Raw genomic sequence first — 23712 nt, 5'->3', positions numbered from 1 at the left:
GCAGGACATCTGCCGACGGCGGCACTCGTTTCACCTGTAAACTGTAGTCCTGTTTATAAGTTAGCCGGCACCAGACAGCCAGCGGCAGCTACAGTACCGAGGCCACTGCCGTTTGCGCCCCGCCGGCCGGAGTGGCCGAGCGGTTAAAGGCGCTACAGTCTGGAACCGCACGACCACTACGGTCGCAGGTTCGAATCCTGCCTCGGGCATGGATGTGTGTGATGTCCTTAGGTTAGTTAGGTTTAAGTAGTTCTAAGTTCTAGCGGACTTATGACCACAGCAGTTGAGTCCCATAGTGCTCAGAGCCATTTGAACCATTTTTTTTTTGTTTGCGCCCCCACTGCGTGTAGTTTTAAACCAGGAGACTTTGACAGACGCGAAAAGAAAAAGCTGACCGACAGAATACAAACCCCTATTCCGAGACGAATGTATTACGATAACTACACGAATCATGTCTGGTTGCTGTTTTCTGTCACCAAAACAAGGGAAAGTCTCATATACACTGAATTAGTTCATATCGGTATCACTTCTGCAATATCGTCGTAACGCTTCACATCTGGTTGCAGTTCCGAATAAGATTCTAATGAAAATGTCATGACCCGCAGACACGCACAGTAAATGTTTAAAACATGCTCTTCCTGCTTCTTTTCGAAGACAGAATTTCAGATGCCACATACTGTGTCGACAGCTTTCGCAGGCGGAACGGCAACAAAGACATACCGCAGCTCGTGGTCGTGCGGTAGCGTTCTCGCTTCCCACGCCCGGGTTCCCGGGTTCGATTCCCGGCGGGGTCAGGGATTTTCTCTGCCTCGTGATGACTGGGTGTTGTGTGCTGTCCTTAGGTTAGTTAGGTTTAAGTAGTTCTAAGTTCTAGGGGACTGATAACCATAGATGTTAAGTCCCATAGTGCTCAGATCGATTTGAACCATTTTTGAACAAAGACATACCGGATCAGGCGAATCGCCCACTCCTTGAAGGAAGAAGAAGAAGAACTCGTAAGCTGCGATTGAAACTGTGGGCACCTCGTCGGATCGCCACATAACGTAGCTGCCGCTGTGTGTATAAAGATGGATCAGTTTTAGCTGCCGTTTTGTTGACTTCATAAGAAAAATACTCCACGAAGGGCACTGAAAAGCTCGTTGCAAAGGACTTGTGGCACCTCCTTTCTACTCGAGAAATAACGTGGCCGCATCGCTAAAAGCAGGAGACAACGAACACTGGCCTCACAACAGCGAGCTGGCCAAGGTGAAGGTTCACCGAACAAGGCCGGAAATTATTTCGTCTGCGGTAAAAGTTGTAGCGCCTATTTTCTTGTTACTCACGCGTTAACAACACGATTTCTTTCCTGAAGGAATTATGGAGGTCGAAATGTACTGTATCCACTGGAGATTATTTACAATCGTGAAGATATATTTTCCAAATAAAACTTGCTTACTGCATTTATTTACCAAAGTTACGAATTCTACGATTCACAAATCAATAAAGCGTTGACTCCTCGGCAAGTCCCGAGAGGACTTACGGCGTTCTTCCACATTATTCTGTCGTTTTACATTTTTTATCACATTCCGTTAGTCACAGTCCATAGATCGCACTGATAAAGCCGTATGACCACAAAAGAAACTACAAACGTGCATTTTATTGAAACTTTGTGAATCCGTAAATATGGGAATGAAAACTGAGCGATGAACAGTAGAGAGGAAGGGAACAGAAGAAAAAAGGCAGTCTGACAACATAGAGGTACTGCATCTAACAGCGGACGAAATAGCTTTGTAGCATAACTTGAGCACGACTCATCCTGAGGCGTGGATGAATAATTAGTTTGGTAGTAAAAGGCAATGTGAATGTGTGTTGCTGGGGTAAACGTTGCAGGGGGGGGGGGGGGGTGGGGGGGGGCCGAGGCTGGAACACAGTACTAAGAGGATGTGAAGAGGCGCGGAGACCACGACAGGACAACAAATCGGAATGAGCTAAATTTGTGGAATATTATAATATTATATTATTGGTAAGAAAGGCACTAAGCTAACAATAAATACTGTGGTGCGACAGTGTGATTAATTTTACATTCGTCGTTGAGAATCCCTCTGATAATACGCTCGACTGGAGTAGGAGGAGGTGGCCAGTAGAAGGATATGTAATATCAGCCTAAACAACTTGTTTCTCACCAAACATGTAATAAGCCTAGGTAAGTTTCTCGAAACACGTGCACCCGGATTTGATTCTATTACACATTAATGTTAAAGATTTTCAGTCACTGAATAAACTAACTTCAGGCATGTTGTTGCACTTTTTGAGAAACTGGAAAGCACATTAATGAGGATATGCACTGTGATTTTTCTAAATATCGAGATCTTTAAAGATATGTGTTGAGAACATTCTAGATTTAACACCAGAAACGACTGTTTTAAGATGTTTCTGCACTGTGCAGATGTTAGCTCTTTAAGTCGATTTTCACCAACAGTGAGTCCTTAACTCACTGTTGAAAAGAGTTTTATATGCAGCATAAAGTATATTCTTCACGTCGATTTGTGCGTTGTTCTCGTCGGAGAAGAGTTAAAATTTCGGTACCTTTGCGTAAAGCTTATCTAACTCGTCGCTAGTGATGCCTTGTTAAGACGCACGTAACTGGTATCTGCTAAACTTGCTACAACCCTCTGAGTAGGCTAATGAGTTACTCGTTGCCTTCCTTGGGAAATTATTTGTGTCGGTTACTCACAGCTGAAACCAAACATACACTCCTGGAAATGGAAAAAAGAACACATTGACACCGGTGTGTCAGACCCACCATACTTGCTCCGGACACTGCGAGAGGGCTGTACAAGCAATGATCACACGCACGGCACAGCGGACACACCAGGAACCGCGGTGTTGGCCGTCGAATGGCGCTAGCTGCGCAGCATTTGTGCACCGCCGCCGTCAGTGTCAGCCAGTTTGCCGTGGCATACGGAGCTCCATCGCAGTCTTTAACACTGGTAGCATGCCGCGACAGCGTGGACGTGAACCGTATGTGCAGTTGACGGACTTTGAGCGAGGGCGTATAGTGGGCATGCGGGAGGCCGGGTGGACGTACCGCCGAATTGCTCAACACGTGGGGCGTGAGGTCTCCACAGTACATCGATGTTGTCGCCAGTGGTCGGCGGAAGGTGCACGTGCCCGTCGACCTGGGACCGGACCGCAGCGACGCACGGATGCACGCCAAGACCGTAGGATCCTACGCAGTGCCGTAGGGGACCGCACCGCCACTTCCCAGCAAATTAGGGACACTGTTGCTCCTGGGGTATCGGCGAGGACCATTCGCAACCGTCTCCATGAAGCTGGGCTACGGTCCCGCACACCGTTAGGCCGTCTTCCGCTCACGCCCCAACATCGTGCAGCCCTCCTCCAGTGGTGTCGCGACAGGCGTGAATGGAGGGACGAATGGAGACGTGTCGTCTTAAGCGATGAGAGTCGCTTCTGCCTTGGTGCCAATGATGGTCGTATGCGTGTTTGGCGCCGTGCAGGTGAGCGCCACAATCAGGACTGCATACGACCGAGGCACACAGGGCCAACACCCGGCATCATGGTGTGGGGAGCGATCTCCTACACTGGCCGTACACCACTGGTGATCGTCGAGGGGACACTGAATAGTGCACGGTACATCCAAACCGTCATCGAACCCATCGTTCTACCATTCCTAGACCGGCAAGGGAACTTGCTGTTCCAACAGGACAATGCACGTCCGCATGTATCCCGTGCCACCCAACGTGCTCTAGAAGGTGTAAGCCAGCAAGATCTCCGGATCTGTCCCCCATTGTGCATGTTTGGGACTGGATGAAGCGTCGTCTCACGCGGTCTGCACGTCCAGCACGAACGCTGGTCCAACTGAGGCGCCAGGTGGAAATGGCATGGCAAGCGGTTCCACAGGACTACATCCAGCATCTCTACGATCGTCTCCATGGGAGAATAGCAGCCTGCATTGCTGCGAAAGGTGGATATACACTGTACTAGTTCCGACATTGTGCATGATCTGTTGCCAGTGTCTATGTGCCTGTGGTTCTGTCAGTGTGATCATGTGATGTATCTGACCCCAGGAATGTGTCAATAAAGTTTCCCCTTCCTGGGACAATGAATTCACGGTGTTCTTATTTCAATTTCCAGGAGTGTATACAGCCTAACTTGAAGCCTTTCGCTCGGCAGTTCTCACGTAGCGCACTATCCCGGAGGCGGAATTTCGCCTTCTTCAAAAAAATGGTTCAAATGGCTCTGAGCACTATGGGACTCAACTGCTGAGGTCATTAGTCCCCTAGAACTTAGAACTAGTTAAACCTAACTAACCTAAGGACATCACAAACATCCATGCCCGAGGCAGGATTCGAACCTGCGACCGTAGCGGTCTTGCGGTTCCAGACTGCAGCGCCTTCTTCGAGAGAAGAAAATATGACATTCGGTCTAATTAAGCTCGAGGACATATTTTTGTCATGCTTAGATACATTATAGAGATCTACCCCATTTGTGAATACCAGAATTTTTTTAATTTTTGTGCGAGATAGTGACTTTAAAATTGATAGTTGTTATCAGTTGAAGTCCGTTTCCGAAGCTAATACGTTTCAAACACTATGCGACAACGGAAAAAAAGCACGCTGCCTTTCCAGTGAGCTCACTATACTTTTCGTGATGTGACGCGAACGGTTTGAAATCGTTTCTCTGGTGGGAAAAAATCATCCGTTTTAATTACAATTTTTGCGAGTTGCTTGGCGACACTGTGGGAGAGAGAGCCACATAGAGATGAGCGCTACTGACAGTTGACTGCTTGGCGGAACGTTGGACCTTAAACGTCAGGCTGTAGACGTCCTCTGTCTTCTACAAGCAACACATTTCCATTATGTCTTTCTTAATGCTAGGATTGTTTCGTGCCTTATGTTTCTCAGATATGCGTTAACAAACAGCATTCTTACTAGTCACAATTCTGTTACTTACCGTTCATTCTTGTGGCACTGAGGATACCTAACGCAAGTCGCAACACATTTCGTATCTACAAGGAATGCTGTTTAGCTGCAAGTAATTTCTTAAGGGGAGAAGCATACACTAGGTGGTCGAGAAGCGTACAGAGGAACTTTGAGGAGAGGTCGATTACATCTACACACAGCTACAAAACGCCGGCCGAACACTCGCTCGCAGCCCAGCCGTCTCCCAGCTGCAGGGTCAGCCTCTGAGCCCCCTTCTGCCCTCCAGTGACGTGTCTGTCGTCGTCGTCGTCCTCCTCCTCGTGTCATGACCAGAGATCAGCCCACGAGACACCAGCACGGAATTTATTCTCAGGGTTGAAGCGATCTGTAAGTCGTTATCGTGGAATGGTAGAATGTCTGAGTCGAAACTGACAACTCTCTCTGCGATCTGTCGTGACCATGGCTGTCATCATTTTGAGCAGCTCTTTCGAATACACATTTACTGAACAGCGCTGTAACAAAACAGCGTACGTATTTTCCTTCAGCGTTGCTCGGCAGTTTTATTCTATGAGTTTTTCAACATCAGTCGCTCTGTGTTGTGTGTGTGTGTGTGTGTGTGTGTGTGTGAGTGAGTGTGTGTGTGTGTGTGTGAGAGAGAGAGAGAGAGAGAGAGAGAGAGAGAGAGAGAGAGAGGGGGGGGGAGGGAGAGAGAGAGAGAGATTCGGGGTCTCACATTCCTGAGACATTACATGTCCAAAACATTAACAGCAATGGGACACTCGACACCATCATCATCATTATTCTGCACAGTGGCTCCCGTTGTCGTTTCTGCTTGCTCCTGTTAGCATGCCCGTGTGGATTCTGGAAAGGCGGCTCTAGCTGCTGGATTCCCTCTTCCGCAGTCGATAATTTGCCACCAGGTAACCGCCCAATAGTTTCCGATGCGTACTTGGGTTGTCAGATAGCTACTTGTTCGTTGGAAAGTCGGTTAGTAAGGCCGGAGTGAGCTTCTGTGAAGGAGGAGAAGTAGTAGTATTGGGCTAGCCAGAATGTTACGCATGTACTTGGATGGAAACAGTTACAGTGTTGACCAGATCAAAAGCAGGAACAGAAGAATCAGGAGATGAATCGTGTACAACAACCGACGGGCGGAAAACCGGCTAGTAAGACGCATTCATAAATTAAGCGGTAAACACTACGGGCGAAGTACAGTTTCCGAGATTAGGTTTTCGTCTTCCAAAAGCTGTGCAACAAATAAACGTAGCACACGAAGCCTTTCGACGACACTGCAACGTCGATCTCGGGAAGTTTATAAATAGGCTTTTCACTCACTTGATCAGTAACGTTAATACACTCAAATATTAAGAGGATACAACTGTGTCCGCATAACATTTAAATCTGTTTGATGCAACTAGGTATGTTAAGAAAGATGGAATCTAGTTAATCGTACGCCATTCCAGTCTGGGCTACTGCGAATGTAACATTGAGAAATGTGGATTGTTATGTGACGTAAAAAATTACGAGTGTTGGTGAAAGTAAACAAAAAAAAATGAAACAAAGTGCAATGGAGGTCGTGACCAAACGAATGTCGCAAGAAACCATATGGGCAGATTTTCCGTCTGGTCGCTTAACAGCGGCTGAAAAAAATAGTACGAGAAAGCTGTGGTACGTGGCTAGCATTCTAAGTTGTCTTCATTGTCCTCTTTTATTCGAACATTTCTGAAAGTGTTTTCAGTGGTCTATATGTACGTGTCGTAACGTCACAACTTAGAGGGTAATTTGTGGCGGCCGTTTAGTGGTATAACAACCGTAACAGAAGTCACAGATCTGCTGGTGGTCGTGTCTAGTTCCCTGACAGGTACGGATAGCAACGGGTGTAGAGTTTATGGCGAACAGAGCAGTGGGAGGGGACGACAACTGGACTCTGTTCAAAAATGGTTCAAATGGCTCTGAGCACTATGGGACTTAACATCTGAGGTCATCAGTCCCCTGGACTTAGAACTACTTAAACCTAACTAACCTAACGACATCACCCACATCCGTGCCCGAGGCAAGATTCGAACTTGCGACCGTAGCAGCAGCGCGGTTCCGGCCTGAAGCGCCTAGAACCGATCGGCCACAACGGCCGGCCTGGACTCTGTACTCGATACAGTATGTCGTTAAAGACCGCTGCCACGAGTGAGACTGTTGAGCCGTGTAACACAGCCAGTGAAAATAGTTCCACGCCAATTGTATAACAGAGTACATCCGTGAATGCCTGTTCCTATTGTATAAACAGGAAAAGAGAAAGAATACGAGAGTGACAACGAAGCCGTTAGAGACGGAGCTGGGTAACAAATCGAGTGTGTCATTGTGAAAAGAACCACTCCGGCATTCGCGTCGAGCGATTCGAGAGAAACCTGTTCCGGGCGCGGATTCGAGCCGCCGTCCTCAGGAATACCACCTCAGCCCAGCCCAGTGTCTCACATCGCCGGGCGTGAAGTACGTAAACTGAGGGGTTGGGTTCTTTGGGGAAGGAGACCAGACAGCGAGGTCATCGGTCTCATCGGATTAGGGAAGGACGGCGAAGGAAGTCGGCCGTGCCCTTTCAAAGGAACCATCCCGGCATTTGCCTGCAGTGATTTAGGGAAATCACGGAAAACCTAAATCAGGATGGCCGGACGCGGGATTGAGCCGTCGTCCTCCCGAATGCGAGTCCAGTGTCTAACCACTGCGCCACCTCGCTCGGTCTACGTAAACTGAATACGCTGGATGGAAACGAGAGGACAGGTGCGGCGAGACGACTGAAGACGCCCAGGCATAGCTGCGGTGTCAGTGCGAGCTCTTTAAGAAAGCTGAGTCTGCAATTTAGAGAAGACGCCGCGTTCAGAGGCCACAGCTGCGGACGAGGGCACGTCGGCGAGGGGGAGCGAGGGCCGGGGGCTCTGCCAGTCAGCGAGCTAAACACGGCGCCACGCGGCTGTAGCACGCGCGTGTTTCTTAATCAAAACACAGCTTTTGTGTCAATTGTTGAAATATGCTGCATAATTACTATAATTTACGCTTAAAACTAATTCAAATAATACGACAAGCTACCACAGAGAAAATGCTGTGGAACAAGGAATCGAAATAAAAACTATGCTACATAAAATAAGTTTATTTTCTTTGTGGATATAAAATGAATGCTGGCATTGTCCGTTTTTACATTATTTACTTCTGAAAATATTTGACTCGTTACAATAACGAGGCTTATTACCGAAAGTACGAAGCTGCTGAGCATCAAAAATTTGTGACTCGTTTGAAGATTTCTCGCCAGGCAGGACGCAGCTTGCCACCGACACGCGCAGGACCGACTTCCGGCGCACCGCAGGGAAGCGCGCCGCTACCCGTCTTATTCGTGCTGTACGAAATACTGGCCTCAGATTTTTAGCGTCTAGAGTGAAATATTTCCTGAAGAAATGTGCGGAAACATCTGCTCAAATCTTACTGAGACCTCAAAGTGGTCAACAAATTAGTAACTTCGGAAATGTAAACTCGCACACGTCACAAACTGCAGAAATGTACTCGTAGTATCCTGTGACTGCACTATCGACGAGTCACAAATGCAGTCGGTCAACTCGGGAGCAAAAATTTGTAAGGATACGAAATGGAAAGATCACACGGTCTCAGTCGTAGGTTAGGAAGCCGACAGAACGCTGTTCATTCGCACGATACTGGAAAAATACAACTACTCTAGAAACAAGACTGCTTTCAAAACACTTATGCAACCCATCTCAGAATACTGCTGAAGTGTGCGGGACCCATACTTTCAGGCGACTGTTCGCGATAATTAGGAAACACCGAGTTCGAGTCCAGGTTTGGCACAAATTTCCATCACTCGTCACGTTCTCGTTCGTAGTGGAGCTGTTACTGCTAAACCTCTTGCCAAAGCGTAGTGACGCACGGAGCACAAAACGTGGACTAACCGGCCGACGGAAGCCTGTAATCCAGCTACTGTTAGTTCTATCCTCATGCGTACACGAGCCCAAAAACGCTTCATTCCACACTGATTCTTCACACTACGAAACGTGGCAGCACACCACAGGAAACGTGTAAGATGTTAAAAATGCTGATACTTGGGCCAAACCGCGATCGCACTGGATCCCGGATGCGCTGACCGTCCACAGACAGTACACGGTGCGGGTGCCAAGACGCTGTGCGTGTCGTACGGGAGTCTGCAAACGCCCCCACAACCACAAGTCTGGCATGTTTAGCTGTGCAGGACACTTTGCGTCCACATGTTACGAGATCACGCTGGTGGCGAATGTAGGAGTTACTAGTTAACAGATGTAAACACGAGGGCATTTTCTGCACGTCTTGAAATAAACACTTTCGTGTGACGTAGTGGTACGGTCTGTTGATGTGTTTCCTGTGAGTAATGTACGCTGAAGAACTGTACGAAGTGAATTCTATAAGACATAGTGACACAGCCTTTCCGGACCAATGTCCCCAGTGAGTTAGTAGCTGTACAGTCTGTGGAGCATAACAACTGAGACCTCTCGACACGATACGGAGTGAGTTACTTCTGCAAATACACAGTAGTACATCACATCAGCGGAAAATATGCCGATACAATTCTTCCCAGTCCGTGGCGTGCCTGGCACAGCAACCATAGATAATATTTCGAAAGAAAAACAGTCTCGGTTGTAGGGGAAACAATATTTTCATTGACGTGTTTCGCTCTTCTGGGGCATCAGAAAATTTTAATATATTTCAAAATCTGCATTCGTCACGTCTGTGCAAACCGTTGTGTGTACCTTAAACACACCGGAGTCAGTTGAAAAACCAGTCCTGCCGTAGGACCACACTTACAGCTTTCGAGAACACGTGGTATAATCTGTACACTAAGCAATAGCTCGTTCCAAACAGACGTTACGGGAGCACACGCAAAAAAATGGTTCAAATGGCTCTGAGCACTATGGGACTCAACTGCTGAGGTCATTAGTCCCCTAGAACTTAGAACTAGTTAAACCTAACTAACCTAAGGACATCACACACATCCATGCCCGAGGCAGGATTCGAACCTGCGACCGTAGCGGTCTCGCGGTTCCAGACCGCAGCGCCAGAACCGCGCGGCCACTTCGGCCGGCGGAGCACACGCAGAGACACCAATCTGTAAAGTAGGAGGAGTTGTCGAGCATATCAAATTTCAGTTTGGGTTTGAAGTTAATCTTATATTTAAATTGTTTGTATAACTTTTTCTTGTTCTACATATGACGAATGTATCGTTAAGCCGCCCGCGGTGGCCGAGCGGTTCAAGGTGCTTCAGTCCGGAACCGCGTGACTGCTACGGTCACAGGTTCGAATCCTGCCTCGGGCATGGATGTGTGTGATATCCTTAGGTTAGTTAGGTTTAAGTAGTTCTAAGTTGTAGGGGACTGATGACCTCAGATGTTAAGGTCCCATAGTGCTCAGAGCCGTTTGAACCATTTGTATCGTTAAAATGTGATCGGTCTTTCTGTGTCGCCCCGTGTGGAGTGACAAGATTCAGGCGGCCTCCGTGCCGAATATGTATACACTCGAAATCGGGATCGTGCGTGTCATTTTACCGCGGCCTGCCCGATGTACGTACGCGTCTAAACTGGGGAGTGGTGCTGTTGTCAGCGGTGGCGGTGGTGATTACGATGAGGCAGCAGACGTAACTTTAGCAGCCAGAGCGGTCAGCAGGTAGGGGCTACAACAGCCGCCCGCCGCCTATTATAGCAGAGGAGAGCCTACACTGTGCAAGCCGCGGCGCCAGGAATAGCGGAGCCGGCTCACGCGCTGCGCCGCCCGCCGCCCGCCGCCCGCCGCCCACCGCCCCCGTTCCCGAGGTGAGGAGGTTGCCACACGTGACGCTCCTCCTCCAAATGCCAGGCCCATTCCTCCGCTGCACGACTGTCCGCAGGAGCTCCCGAGAAAGGGGAGTGGCCCACGTGGAACACGGCCCACCTGGTCGCGGAGTTTCGATGGCAGTCCTCGGCAAAAAAGGCGACTTAGATCTCGCGACAGTCTCTTGGGTATAGTCACACATCCTGCACATACACATCTACATACATACATACATACTACGAAAATCCCCGTACGGTGCGTGGTGGAGGTCATCCTGTACCAGTACTAGTCGTTTCCTTTCCAGTTGCATTCGCAGGCAGAGCGAGAGAGAAAAACGGCTGTCTGTATGCCTCCGTAGGAGCGTTAACTTATCGTACCTTATATTCGCGGTCCTTGCGCGCAGTGTATGTTGGACGTAACACAATCGTTCTGCAGTCAGCTTCAAATGCCAGGTTTCTAAACTTTCTCAATAGTGTTCCTCGAAAAGAACGTCGTCTGCCTTCCAGTGATTCCCATTTGAGTTCCCAAAGCATTTCCGTGACACTTGCGCGTTGTTCGAACCTACCGCTAACCGATCTTGCAGCCCGCCTCTGAACTGCTTCGATGTCTTCTTTAATCTGACCTGTTGCGGATCTCAAACGTTCGAGAACAGATCGCACAAGCGTCCTATATGCGGTCTCTTTTACAGATGAACCACACCTCCCTAAAGTTCACCCAGTAAATCGTCTTCCCTACTACAATCCTGAGGTTCGTTCCATTTCGTATCGCTTAGTAGCGTTACGCCCAGATATTTAAACGATGTGACTGTGTCAAGCAGGACACCACTAATACTGTACTCGAACGTTACAGGTTTGTTTTTTCTACTCACTTGCATTAACTTACATTTTTCTACGTTTAGAGCTAGCTACCATTTTGTCTAAATCATCTTGTGTCATCTTACAGTCACCTTACCGCGAACCGTAACGTTTTCAGCAAATAACCGCACACTGCTCCACACCCTGTCCGCCGGACACCTTCGTCTCTGATGAACGCTCGCCGTCGAACAACATACACAGTACTGTTACCAAAGAAATCTTCGAGTCACTCATGTGTCTGGGGACCTATTTCGTATGCTCGTACCTTCGTTAACAATCTGGAATTTTCGGAAATCTATAAATATGGAATCTGTACTCCAACAAAACTGGGCGGCCGTTCTACGTACACCTTCACGTACTTCGCACAAGGATTGTAACAATAAGACGAGAGAGATTAGAGATCCACGCAGAGTAGAGTGGCTCCCTCCCTCATCAGAATGCGAATGCCAGGCCAGTGTACAGACAATCGTCCGCCGCCCACTGTACGGTGAGAGACGCGCCTCTCTCGAGCTCACATCTCAGTGAGGACCTTTCAGCAGTCACCTGCACTCCTAAAAATGAAGGCGTGTTTCCAGACGTACATTGGCTTATGAAATAAGCTATTGTCAAGGTAGTAGGCGAATTTTTGTTTGATTTCCTGTATTGTCTAATATTGCTTCCAACGAACTACATTCTCATAGAACAGCACAATGAACTTGATAAATTCGCGGCGCGGGTTTAGCCGAGCGGTCTGGGGCGCTGCAGTCATTGACTGTGCGGCTGGTCCCGGCGGAGGTTCCAGTCCTCCCTGGGGCATGGGTGTGTCTGTGTTTGTCCTTAGGATAATTTAGGTTAAGTAGTGTGTAAGCTTAGGGACTGACGACCTTAGCAGTTGGGTCCAATAAGATTTCACACACACACACAACTTGATAAATTCCTTCACCGAAATGAAAAACAGCCACCAAACGTTGTCCGACGGAGGGTACTTGTGTTACAACAAACTGATCCAGCCCTTCATTGGCAACCTCGCGAGTGGCGTGTGGGAAGAGTGTCAGTAAGCCTCTGAATCAGCTCTAATTTCTCGAATTTTCTGCACCTGGTCATTTCGCGAGACGTGTATGAGAGGAAGTAAAAGCTATGCAACTCTCCCCGAAAGCACTCACTCGAAATTTCTATAGCAAATTTCTCCGTGATGCACAACGCCTCTCTTGCAGCGTCTGCCCCTGGAGTTCGTGGAGTATCTCTGCAACGCTCTCGCGCCGGCTAAACGATCCCGCGCCGTAACGCGCCGCTATTCGTTGGATCGTCTCTATCTCTTCTATCAGTCCTATCTGCAGAGGGTCGCAGAACAATACTCAAGAATCGGTCGAACAAGTACATTGTAAGCCACTTCCTTCGTGGATGACTTACACTTCCTTCAGATTATTGCTCTTAACCTCAGTCTGCCATCTGATTTTCCTACTGTTTGTTTTATGTGGTCATTTCTCTTAAGGTCGCTTTTGGTATAGTTACTCGTAGATATTTTACGATGAGATTTCCAGCAATTTGTTATCAATAGTGTAGTCGTGCAGTAGTGGATTTCTTTTCCTATGTAAGAGCAATATATCACAATCCTCTGCAAGGTCATTCTGCAAATCCTTCGTATCTCCTGGCGTTCTTATTTTCTTGTTAACAACTGCATCGCCTGCAAACAGTCTTAAAAAGCTTCCGACTCTTTCTACTAGATCATTTTACATACACTGTAAACAGTAAGGACCCTCGCACACTTCCTTGAGGTACTCCCGAGGATACCTTTACATCTGTCGATTTTCATCCGTTAAAAGTGACGTGTTGAGTTCTGTCTGCAAGGAAGTCTTGGATCCAGTCGCAAATCTGCTCCGATACTCGATAAGAACGTATTTTCTCGCTAAACGGCAGTGCGGGACAGTGTCAGATGCCTTCTTAAACGGCGTCAGCCTGAGCGCCGTTCTCTACGGCGCTGTGGATCTCATGGACGAACATCTCTGTTTGCGGAATCCATGTTGATTTTTATATAACAGATTTTCGTTTTCCAAATACCTGATAACAAATGAGCACAAAACATATTCCATAATTCTACACCAGACTGAAAGATATAGGCCTATAATCATCTGTCCTACAATCCTTCTTGAAAACGGGAATGCCGTGCGCTTTTTTCCAGTTGCTAGGTACCTTTCGTTGCTCCAGCGATCTAAGATTAACTGCTGCTAAAAGGGGAAAAAGTACTTTCGCATAATCTTGTAGAATCTTATGCGTCAATCATTCTGGTCCGGATGCCTTTCCACTACCGTGTTACGATCTTCCGCGGCGAAACTATTGCGGATACCGAATTCAGCACTGTGGCCTTTTCTCTGTTATATCTCGTTTCGGTGACAGTATGGTCACTGAGAATAGATTATTTCGAACAGAACCGGAGGAAGTGGCTTACAAGGCGCTTGTTCGACCCATTCTTAAGTATTGCTCGTCTGTCTGGGATCCTTAGTAGTTAGGACTGATAGAAAAGGTAAAGAAGATCCAACGAAGAGCGGCGCGTTTCGTCGCGGGGTTGTTTATTCGCGTGAGAACGTTACACAGATACTCAACAAACTCCAGTGGCACGCGGTACGATAGAGTCGTCGTGCATCATGGAGAGGTTTAGTACGGAAATTTCGAGAAAACACTTACCGGGAAGAGTCGGACAACATATTAGTTGCTCCGAAATACAGCTCACGAAATGACCACGATGGCAAGATTCGAGAAATTATAGGTAATACAGAGGGTTACCGACAATCATTCTTCCCACGTGTCATTCGCGAATGGAACAGGAATCAGTCAGTGGTTACAGAAATACCCTCCGCCACACACTGTTAGCTGGTTGCGGAATATGACGTAAACGTAGAATTGAGAGAAAATCGTCCAGCGCCTGTAGATATGCCTCTCTTTCGAGCTCACATCTCAATGAGGGCCTTTTAATAACCAACTGCAGTCCTAACAATGAAGGTGCTTTTCCAGGCGTACATTGGCTTGCGAGATAAGCTCGTGTCAGATAAATCTTGAAAGCCATTCCGTGCCAGCTCCTCGCCCACTGGCCACAGACCCGCAATTTGCGGGAATCGCGTGGCCTTTGTGTAGACGTCGTCTGGTGGTGGCACGGGCCTCGGAAAGCTACCGAGGACCTGTCGCGTCCACGCCACGCACACTCGCTGCTGTACCGCGTTCCAGACGTGGACCAGGACGCCGTTACGCAGCTGTGCTCGTCGTGTCCTGCCTTATCAGTGTACAGGGCGTCCCAGGAGCCGTTACTCGGAGCAAAAATTGTTTATTGAGCGTGGGCTCTAAAGGCCGAACCGTAAGAGCTATGAGCAGTTCTTCATCTTTAGAAGTGTGAAACAGATCTCTTCTGCTGTAACGTCTTTGGTTTCCATATTTTGGGAACAGATAGTACGGACCAAAACAAGGAAAAAAAAGTGTAGTAAACGTGGGCACTACAACTCATAGCTTAAGAGCTACAGCCGCTGTATCACAGGGTCCCAGTTTCGATTCCCGGCGGGACGGGGATTTTATCTGCCCGGGGACTGGGTGGCTAGACTGGACCATGTATAAAATTGGAGAATGAAAAAAAAATTGGGACTTCGTACGGGCGCTGATGACCGCGCAGATGAGCGCCCCACGAACCAAACATAATCGAGAACTACGAACACCTATTCGGTAGAAGAGATTTGTTTTACAGTATCGGTGATGAAGAAGTGCTCACAGTACTTACGGTATGCGCTTTAGAGCCCACGTTTATTGGAATTTTTGCTCCGAACGTTCGTTGCTGTCGTATCGCTGAATTCCGCTCACTCCTCCTCGGATACGCCGTACACGTCGCAGACTGCTGTGCGCTCTTTTCGACGGTTCTCAACGATATCCTATCGAACTAAAAGCCAACGACCTCTCGCCTCTCGATTGAATTAGGCCAGAAACGTAGCAAGGGACGGGTTTTTTAGGCACGAAAAAACGAGTACCTCAACTTGACAAACTGGCGTAGAAATGCACATTTCGAACGGAAAAATCAAAAAACTGTCCCCTCCCTTTCATTAGATTTTCATACTGACACATAAAGAACATTTGTTACGGATCGCTGGATGAACATCTGCCGATATGTCTTATATTTCATTAACTGTTCACATTATCGAAACACCCGTTGTAAAGGAGGAAAGTAATTTAAGAGTAATTTAAACCGTTATATCTCGAAAAGTACAAGATGTACTAAAATAAGTTTTACGTCTATCTGGAGACGATGAATTATATTTCAATCGTGGCGAAGAAGATGTGCTTAGTTGACAGAGTTGGCGTAAAACGACCTCCAGATCTGACTAGTTTTTTCCGACGCACTTCGAGAAGCGACCGATCTTGTCGCCTAACAATTTATTTCTGAGCGTAGATTATACTGGCTAAGGTAACGCACGATGCCTCAGTTTGGGCTGTCGGTATCGGAGCGACCCTTCTGGCGCCTGAGTTCCTGCCAGAGCATTCGGGCTCGTGTGGTGAGGTGAGGTGAGGTGAGGTGCGTGGTGGGCGCATTCTGCCGCACGCGGGACGGGAATAGCGCGGCCAGACGCAGCCGCCAGCCGCTGCCTGCTTTTGGCCGGCCAGCTCATTGACGGCTGTGCCTGCCACCCCGTGCCAGCGGCTGCTCGCCAAAGCTCGGCCGGCCTCGTCGTAACGACCTCTCCGTTTCACTCGGCACCGACGTCTCCCAAGGACGGCCTTTTAACTCTTTCTTACAAGCTGTCAGTATACCACGCAACTGGGATGGCACACTGCCGTCGCTTTAAATTTTGTCATCTCTAGCATTCTGTACCTCAGACAGTAAAAAAGGAGCCCATATAGGATCACTTCCTTGTCTGTCTGACGTCTGTCCGACTATTGAGATCTATTTTTGTCAGGAACGACTAGAGGTGTCGAACTGAAATTTATGTCACGTACTAAAGTCTACAGCTCCTCGGCAGCGTAAAAATTTAAGCCTCTGAGCCAATACAATCGAAAGATATCGAAATTTCTTGGTGCTCGCAAACTCATTCGTTGAAACTTGATAGGCTGCTTCCTACTGACCTATAATCGCGAAATTTGGCAAGAAGCGAGGTTGCACAATACAAGTAAAGGAAAACGCCAAAACTGTTAATTTGTAATTATATCGCATAATTCATTTGTCATATTTCTTCGCCATTACGAAGCTACATTACATTCGTAAGGTGTGAAAAGTCTCGGCAACTAATCTGTGGTTTCTGATCTGGTTGACAGTAATAGGTGGAGTGATCCGTAAGAGAGGCCTGCATACGTAATTTACATATATTTCGTGCTAACTGGCTGAGATACTTTGAAACGTCTGCCGCTGTGGAAATGGTGCTCCTGACACCTAGCGGTGATAAGCGAAAGGCAGGCCGCCACACTGCCGCGCTGACGATCTGTGCCTACGACTCACACGGCATCTGTAATGTTTCAGAGCAAAGTAGTATCGGTAACTCGAGCAAGACCCATTGTTCGGGATGAGATCCGATGTCCCGTAAAACATCTGCTGGAGCATTCCACAGAACAATTCGACATTTGCGCAACAACAGCTTAATCGCCGGCTGTGCCGTTTTCTTCTCTGGAGACTTCCGTCAAATCTTACGAGAAATAATAGCAGAAATGAGAGCAGATGAAGTCAACATATGTAACTGCCAGTTAGCATACCGTGTTAATAAAACTCTAAAATTAATAAAATAAACGAAAGCTCCAACAGCAAATCCCATATTACACAATAAATTTAGACTTAAAACATTTTCGGAATTCTTGGAAATTTCGGGACCGATATCTTCGCGGTATCGATATCGAATACAGGCAAAAATCGTCTAATTCTCGATTCCTAGGATGGATGAACTACAAGGGCAGTTCAATAAGTAATGCAACACATTTTTTTTCTCGGCCAATTTTGGTTGAAAAAACCGGAAATTTCTTGTGGAATATTTTCAAACATTCCCACTTCGTCTCGTATAGTTTCATTGACTTCCGACAGGTGGCAGCGCTGTACGGAGCTGTTAAAATGGCGTCTGTAACGGATGTGCGTTGCAAACAACGGGCAGTGATCGAGTTTCTTTTGGCGGAAAACCAGGGCATCTCAGATATTCATAGGCGCTTGCAGAATGTCTACGGTGATCTGGCAGTGGACAAAAGCACGGTGAGTCGTTGGGCAAAGCGTGTGTCATCATCGCCGCAAGGTCAAGCAAGACTGTCTGATCTCCCGCGTGCGGGCCGGCCGTGCACAGCTGTGACTCCTGCAATGGCGGAGCGTGCGAACACACTCGTTCGAGATGATCGACGGATCACCATCAAACAACTCAGTGCTCAACTTGACATCTCTGTTGGTAGTGCTATCACAATTGTTCACCAGTTGGGATATTCAAAGGTTTGTTCCCGCTGGGTCCCTCGTTGTCTAACCAAACACCATAAAGAGCAAAGGAGAACCATCTGTGCGGAATTGCTTGCTCGTCATGTAGCTGAGGGTGACAATTTCTTGTCAAAGATTGTTACAGGCGATGAAACATGGGTTCATCACTTCGAACCTGAAACAAAACGGCAATCAATGGAGTGGCGCCACACCCACTCCCCTACCAAGAAAAAGTTTAAAGCCATACCCTCAGCCGGTAAAGTCATGGTTACAGTCTTCTGAGACGCTGAAGGGGTTATTCTGTTCGATGTCCTTCCCCATGGTCAAACGATCAACTCTGAAGTGTATTGTGCTACTCTTCAGAAATTGAAGAAACGACTTCAGCGTGTTCGTAGGCACAAAAATCTGAACGAACTTCTCCTTCTTCATGACAACGCAAGACCTCACACAAGTCTTCGCACCCGAGAGGAGCTCACAAAACTTCAGTGGACTGTTCTTCCTCATGCACCCTACAGCCCCGATCTCGCACTGTCGGATTTTCATATGTTTGGCCCAATGAAGGACGCAATCCGTGGGAGGCACTACGCGGATGATGAAGAAGTTATTGATGCAGTACGACGTTGGCTCCGACATCGACCAGTAGAATGGTACCGTGCAGGCATACAGGCCCTCATTTCAAGGTGGCGTAAGGCCGTAGCATTGAATGAAGATTACGTTGAAAAATAGTGTTGTGTAGCTAAAAGATTGGAGAATAACCTGGTGTATTTCAATGCTGAATAAAACAACCCCTGTTTCAGAAAAAAAATGTGTTGCATTACTTATTGAACTGCCCTCGTATAATAAGTTAAATTTTACGGAACCCCAGGCACGTGAATCTTACGGGCACTTAATCCGAAATTTTTATGCTCGAAGTTACTGCAGTTCAGGAACTGGCGTGGAATTTTGTCTAGTGAGGGTTGAAAGATGCTGTGATGTGAAGAAAGGGAATTCATATCAGTGTTTTAGTTGATTGATTTTTTTACTATTTTTGTTAAGGCCTAAATGAAAGGCAATACCTAGAATCGAGTCGTTTAATTTACTGTTAGCCGAGCTGTCTAAGGTGCTGCAGTCATGGACTGTGCAGCTGATCCCGGCGGAGGTTCGAGTCCTCCCTCGGCTATGGGTGGGTGTGTTTGTCCTTAGGATAATTTAGGTTAAATAGTGTGTAAGCTTAGGGACTGATGAGCTTAGCAGTTAAGTCCCATAAGATTTCACAAACATTTAAAATTTACTGTTAATCCAACTTATTCGCAAAAGACTCCACATCGCTTGCAGAATTTCTTCGTGCGCGACCGGCAAACTGCATGAAGTTCGACCACAGTCAGCTGTTGTGTCCGCAAGACACGGAGGCCGTTCCGGACATGGTCGAAGACGGGGGCGCGGCACGTCTTTCGGCGGGGGCTGCAGCCGAGCAGACGCCAAAACTGTGCACGGCAGGCGAAACTAGGGTTTATTCGTGCGGGTCGAACCTTCATGGCATTCAGCTGTTTTGGTGTTCCGAGTTGATCCGAAAGCCACAAAAGTGCCTCGCTAATCAAGTATTTCGAAGGAAATGGTGACTCGTCTGTTTGGTTGCGCTGAACATCTCACGGCCGTTGCTTTAGAGGCTCGAAGAACTGTTAACTCTGAATAGTAAACAACAATCCGTTTGTGACAAATCGTCGATGAATCCAGAAGAAAACAGCCCAAAATATCGCATCGTTCTTCACCGTGCCAATGACACCTTTCGCATAGCACGTGGAAACATCGATTATTTGACGAAGAAGAAACGGAATGAATGTCTTATTGCCGGAACTCACATTATTTATCACCTAGAGAGTATTTTTATCGTCTTATGTCGAGCAACAGTTTCACGGACAGCGATGTTACTCAAATCAGGAAACTCTCGAATATATCCGAAACAATACTTTTTGAGCGTCCTATGTCAGACTGGAAAAAAATGTTTCCACAATTGGATCAAACACACGTGCAGAAAGTGTTTCAAATTTTAAAGCCGAGTATTTTGAGAAACAGTGAAATGAAATGACCGTGTGGCACTATATTCTGCGGCAGGCGACACCTCAGGATGCTGGGCCGCCCGATGCAACTCTTTCTTTCTGCTTGAAGCCATTTCGTCGACCTGGGCGTCTTTAGGATGAAGACGAGACAATTAAGGCAACACAAGCAGCCAGTACTCGAGCCAAGAAAATCCCCGACCCGTCCGTTATCGAGCCCAGGAACCCGCATTGTAGAGGCAGCGACGCGAGCCACCAGCCCGCGGGCTGCGGACCGCGAAGCAGGGAAACGATTTGAAGCAACAGAAAGGCATTTCGTACGACAGTTTGCCAGCAGTTTGTGCCTGCCTGCGTCCTCGCAGAGCTGCGGCCGCTATACCGGGCCGTGGCAACAACCGACCGGTTAAAACCGATACCGGTATTTTAGTTCTGAATAGCCTGTATTTCTCGGTATTTGTTTGGTCTCGGTTGTAACAGGTGTTTTTCTTTTTTACCACTACCCGGGTAAATAACCGAAGTATCCATTAGCCATAGCAACAGTGCTAAAATTGTTCGTTTCTTAGTAATCCCTTATTTAAAGAAAGAGTAGTTCTTATTCGTAAAATTTGCATTGCTTTAAAACATTGTATTATCATAGAAAATGAGAAAAGGTATCAGTGCTATATTTCAAACACATAACATAAGAGTTAGTAGAGCATTGCTGAGACAATAATGAGACAATAATGTACCTGCTACCATGTGGCGTGGCCTCTTACATGCTGTGTGTGTACGTGCAGTTTGCAGGACTTGCTCCATATGGTTTACGAGGTAGTTTCTCACTGTCGCCGTCGGACATCATTCGTATTACAGAATGGTACTATCACTAGTCTGGAAGTATTTCACGAAATGTGATATCAGTGAAGTACATCTGCTTTAAAAGATTAAAAACGAGAGGAGCCACTACAAACTTGTTTCATAATACAGGAAAAAAAAAGAGTTCCTTCATAGTTTACAATAAAAATAGAAAGCAACGGACCTGCTGCCTCTGGCTTTATAACATGCCTTTACCTCCTTGTAGCCTTTGAAAACGGACAAATTAACACGAAAAATAGAGTTCTTCAGTCTCAGTTTTCACTCTTCAGCACTGACTATTGGTAACGCCTAAATAGTGGTATGATCCCCCATTACAACATGATTTTTGAGCAGAGTTTCAAAAAATTACAATCAGCAGAAGAGTACCGGTGATTTTTTGTAGCAGTAATCCACTTACCACTAGACGGACTAAGTTTTCTTTTATTTGCCTGTTTAATTAAATATCTCGATTCTGTGTAACTTGAAACTGAGGGAATCAAAATTTTTCGATCTTTGTTCGATTTCTCCGTTTACTGCAGAAAATAAGAGGAATAAGAAACTGAAAATCGGTAATTTCAGAAAACGGTTGTTTTCGGCAGTTTTAACAGTTCGGTTAAACCGTCGTTGTAAAAAAAACCGGAGACACACACACACACACCGAGAACTGAGTTTCGTCTCACAGACAGTAGACGCCGACATTCCAACCGGTCTCACTAGGTCCAGGGACGGGCTCGAGTGGCTGGTTTTCGTTGCACACGTTGTCCAGCTAGATTCTACCGCACCCGCTACTACAGTATACCTCGCCGACCACGAAACCTATCAACTGCCCTGCTCTTTACCAATGCACTGTGCAGATCCTCAGCAAGTACGATTGTGTGTTTGGGTGCTAGAGTACACGCGCGACCGGCCGAAACTTCGTTACTGGTTACTAACTGTAATTTCTCTTTTTCTGTTCACAGACGGACCTGAGCGCCAGGGATATTGAACGTAAGTACCGCACGGTGTCCATCAGGGCAGGAGCAGCATTCGCAGCACGCGCCTTCCAGCTGTCCAGAGCTTTTGCAGTAGACCACGAAACAACAAAGCGCCGACAGTCGAGGAGGCGATGCGAGGCTCCGGCGGCAGCAGCAGCTGGCAGCTGTGCCGAGTGCGCCCCCACCTCCCCCGTCAACGTGCACAACTGAGTTCGCTTTCCAGGATCGTAGCTGTCGTATTACTTCCCTAACAAGTTTCACAGTTAGCCTCGCACACTCCGTAAAACAAACATACCTTACTGAGGAACAAAGCATACAACAGCACGTCTCAACAGCCGGCTAACCTGTGCCACCGTCCACCCTCCATCTCCATCTCGACTGGCAGGGGCAACAAAAATTCCATTACCAGTGTTTGGGATAATTATTGACCGAAATTTGAAAATTAAAATGCTCTCCTAACCTACCCATTAAGAGGTATATCCTTATAGTAAATAAACAAACGCCGTCTGGATGACTTCTTTTCACAAACTGCACTTTGCGGCCCCAGACCTGAAGGTGATGTGCCGCGCAGACTGAAACCGGTAGTCAGTAATAAAAGAAGTGATCCGAACGATGCTTGTTTATTTATTATACCAAAAGAAATCACGGTTTCCTACGACACGGCGTTAAGGGTGTCCGTTTCAAAGAGTTGCTGCAGCGTATACGTAAAGTAGCGCGATTCCTGTGCGGGTATGTGAGCAGCACCGACGTGTAACCGACGAATCAGTGTGGCATTCGTGTCTCTCCGACGTTCGTTCCGTAAATGCAGAAACGTGAACTACGGCGACGCTATTACCAAGTTACTCAGAAGTTACTCCAGCTCGAGCAGCCGCCTTATAGTGCTGAACTCTCCCAGTGCGATAATCACGCCTTCGGTCCCTTAAAAATGCCTCGAAGGGTCGACGATTCGTGTCGGACGAGGCTGTGCAGCAGGCAGTTGCGAACCTCTTCACGCAGCAGGACTCGGTTTTCTACCAAACGGGGATTTTCAACCTGGTGCATCGGTGCGATGGTTGGCTCAATAATAACGTCAGTTTCCCCTGGTCGGCACACCGATTCTCATTATGCGGCGTTCCAACGGAAACTTTTTTTATCGCAACTTACACATTCGGTGAAAGTTCAGCATCAGGCACGATTTTTAATTTCTTACTACTAACTCACAACTTTGAAGACCATATCCGCATATACAGCTGCAGGTACTACCAAGATTATATCGTTCTAAACACGTGGCTCACGAGATATCATATCGTCATAAACATTTAGATGCGTGGAAAGTTTTTTGCTTAAAATGAAGCGGAAATTTCTCAGATTACAGTCTTCGAGAGATTGATAATGAGAACACTCTGCAACTTCCAACAAAGGTTAAACCAAATTTCGAAACTTTTCTAAACTTTTTCTCATTTATATCCTTAGTGATCAGTCTTTTGAAGCTGTTTTATAAGTGGGAGTTGAATTCTTTGAAGAGTCAGGGGTGCCGGGTTTACTGGCTGTGTCGGCAGCTGACTGATAACAGAGAGCCGAGGTAACAGACCGATGCACACGACACAAGGCGTCATCAAACTCGAGCCCTTCAGCTGTGCCAGCTCTCCCGTAAACAACTAGTGGTCTTTTGAGAAGCGTCAGAGTTCACCACGAAGAGCGCAGAACAAACGTCTATTACGAGCAGTTACAGACACTCGTCAGGTATCAAGAGAGAATACATGAACTGCATTTCACATTTCATGAATTATCAAAAAGTTCAAATAGCTCTAAGCACTACGGGACTTAACATCTAAGGTCATCAGTCCCCTAAACTTAGAACTACTTAAACCTAACTAACCTAAGGACATCACCACACATCCG

The 23712-nt window shown here is 47.1% G+C and overlaps 1 protein-coding gene across 2 annotated transcripts in view; it reads left to right on the top strand.

Moving 5' to 3' along the window:
- LOC126215336 (myosin light chain 1) overlaps positions 1-23712 on the top strand; it is a 67509-nt gene that overhangs the window by 9065 nt on the left and 34732 nt on the right. For both annotated transcript variants that reach the window (XR_007542123.1, XM_049942018.1), the window contains exon 2: positions 21817-21844. Coding sequence is in view for 1 of the 2 variants with exons in the window: in XM_049942018.1 (XP_049797975.1) it covers positions 21817-21844 (28 nt within the window). In the remaining variant the exon portion in view is untranslated. The remainder of the gene's footprint in view (positions 1-21816; positions 21845-23712) is intronic.

This window comes from Schistocerca nitens, chromosome 12 (genome assembly GCF_023898315.1).
Source record: "Schistocerca nitens isolate TAMUIC-IGC-003100 chromosome 12, iqSchNite1.1, whole genome shotgun sequence".
NCBI lineage: Eukaryota > Metazoa > Arthropoda > Insecta > Orthoptera > Acrididae > Schistocerca > Schistocerca nitens.
Note: the sequence above shows the minus strand (reverse complement) of the source record. Positions and strands in the feature narration are given on the sequence as shown.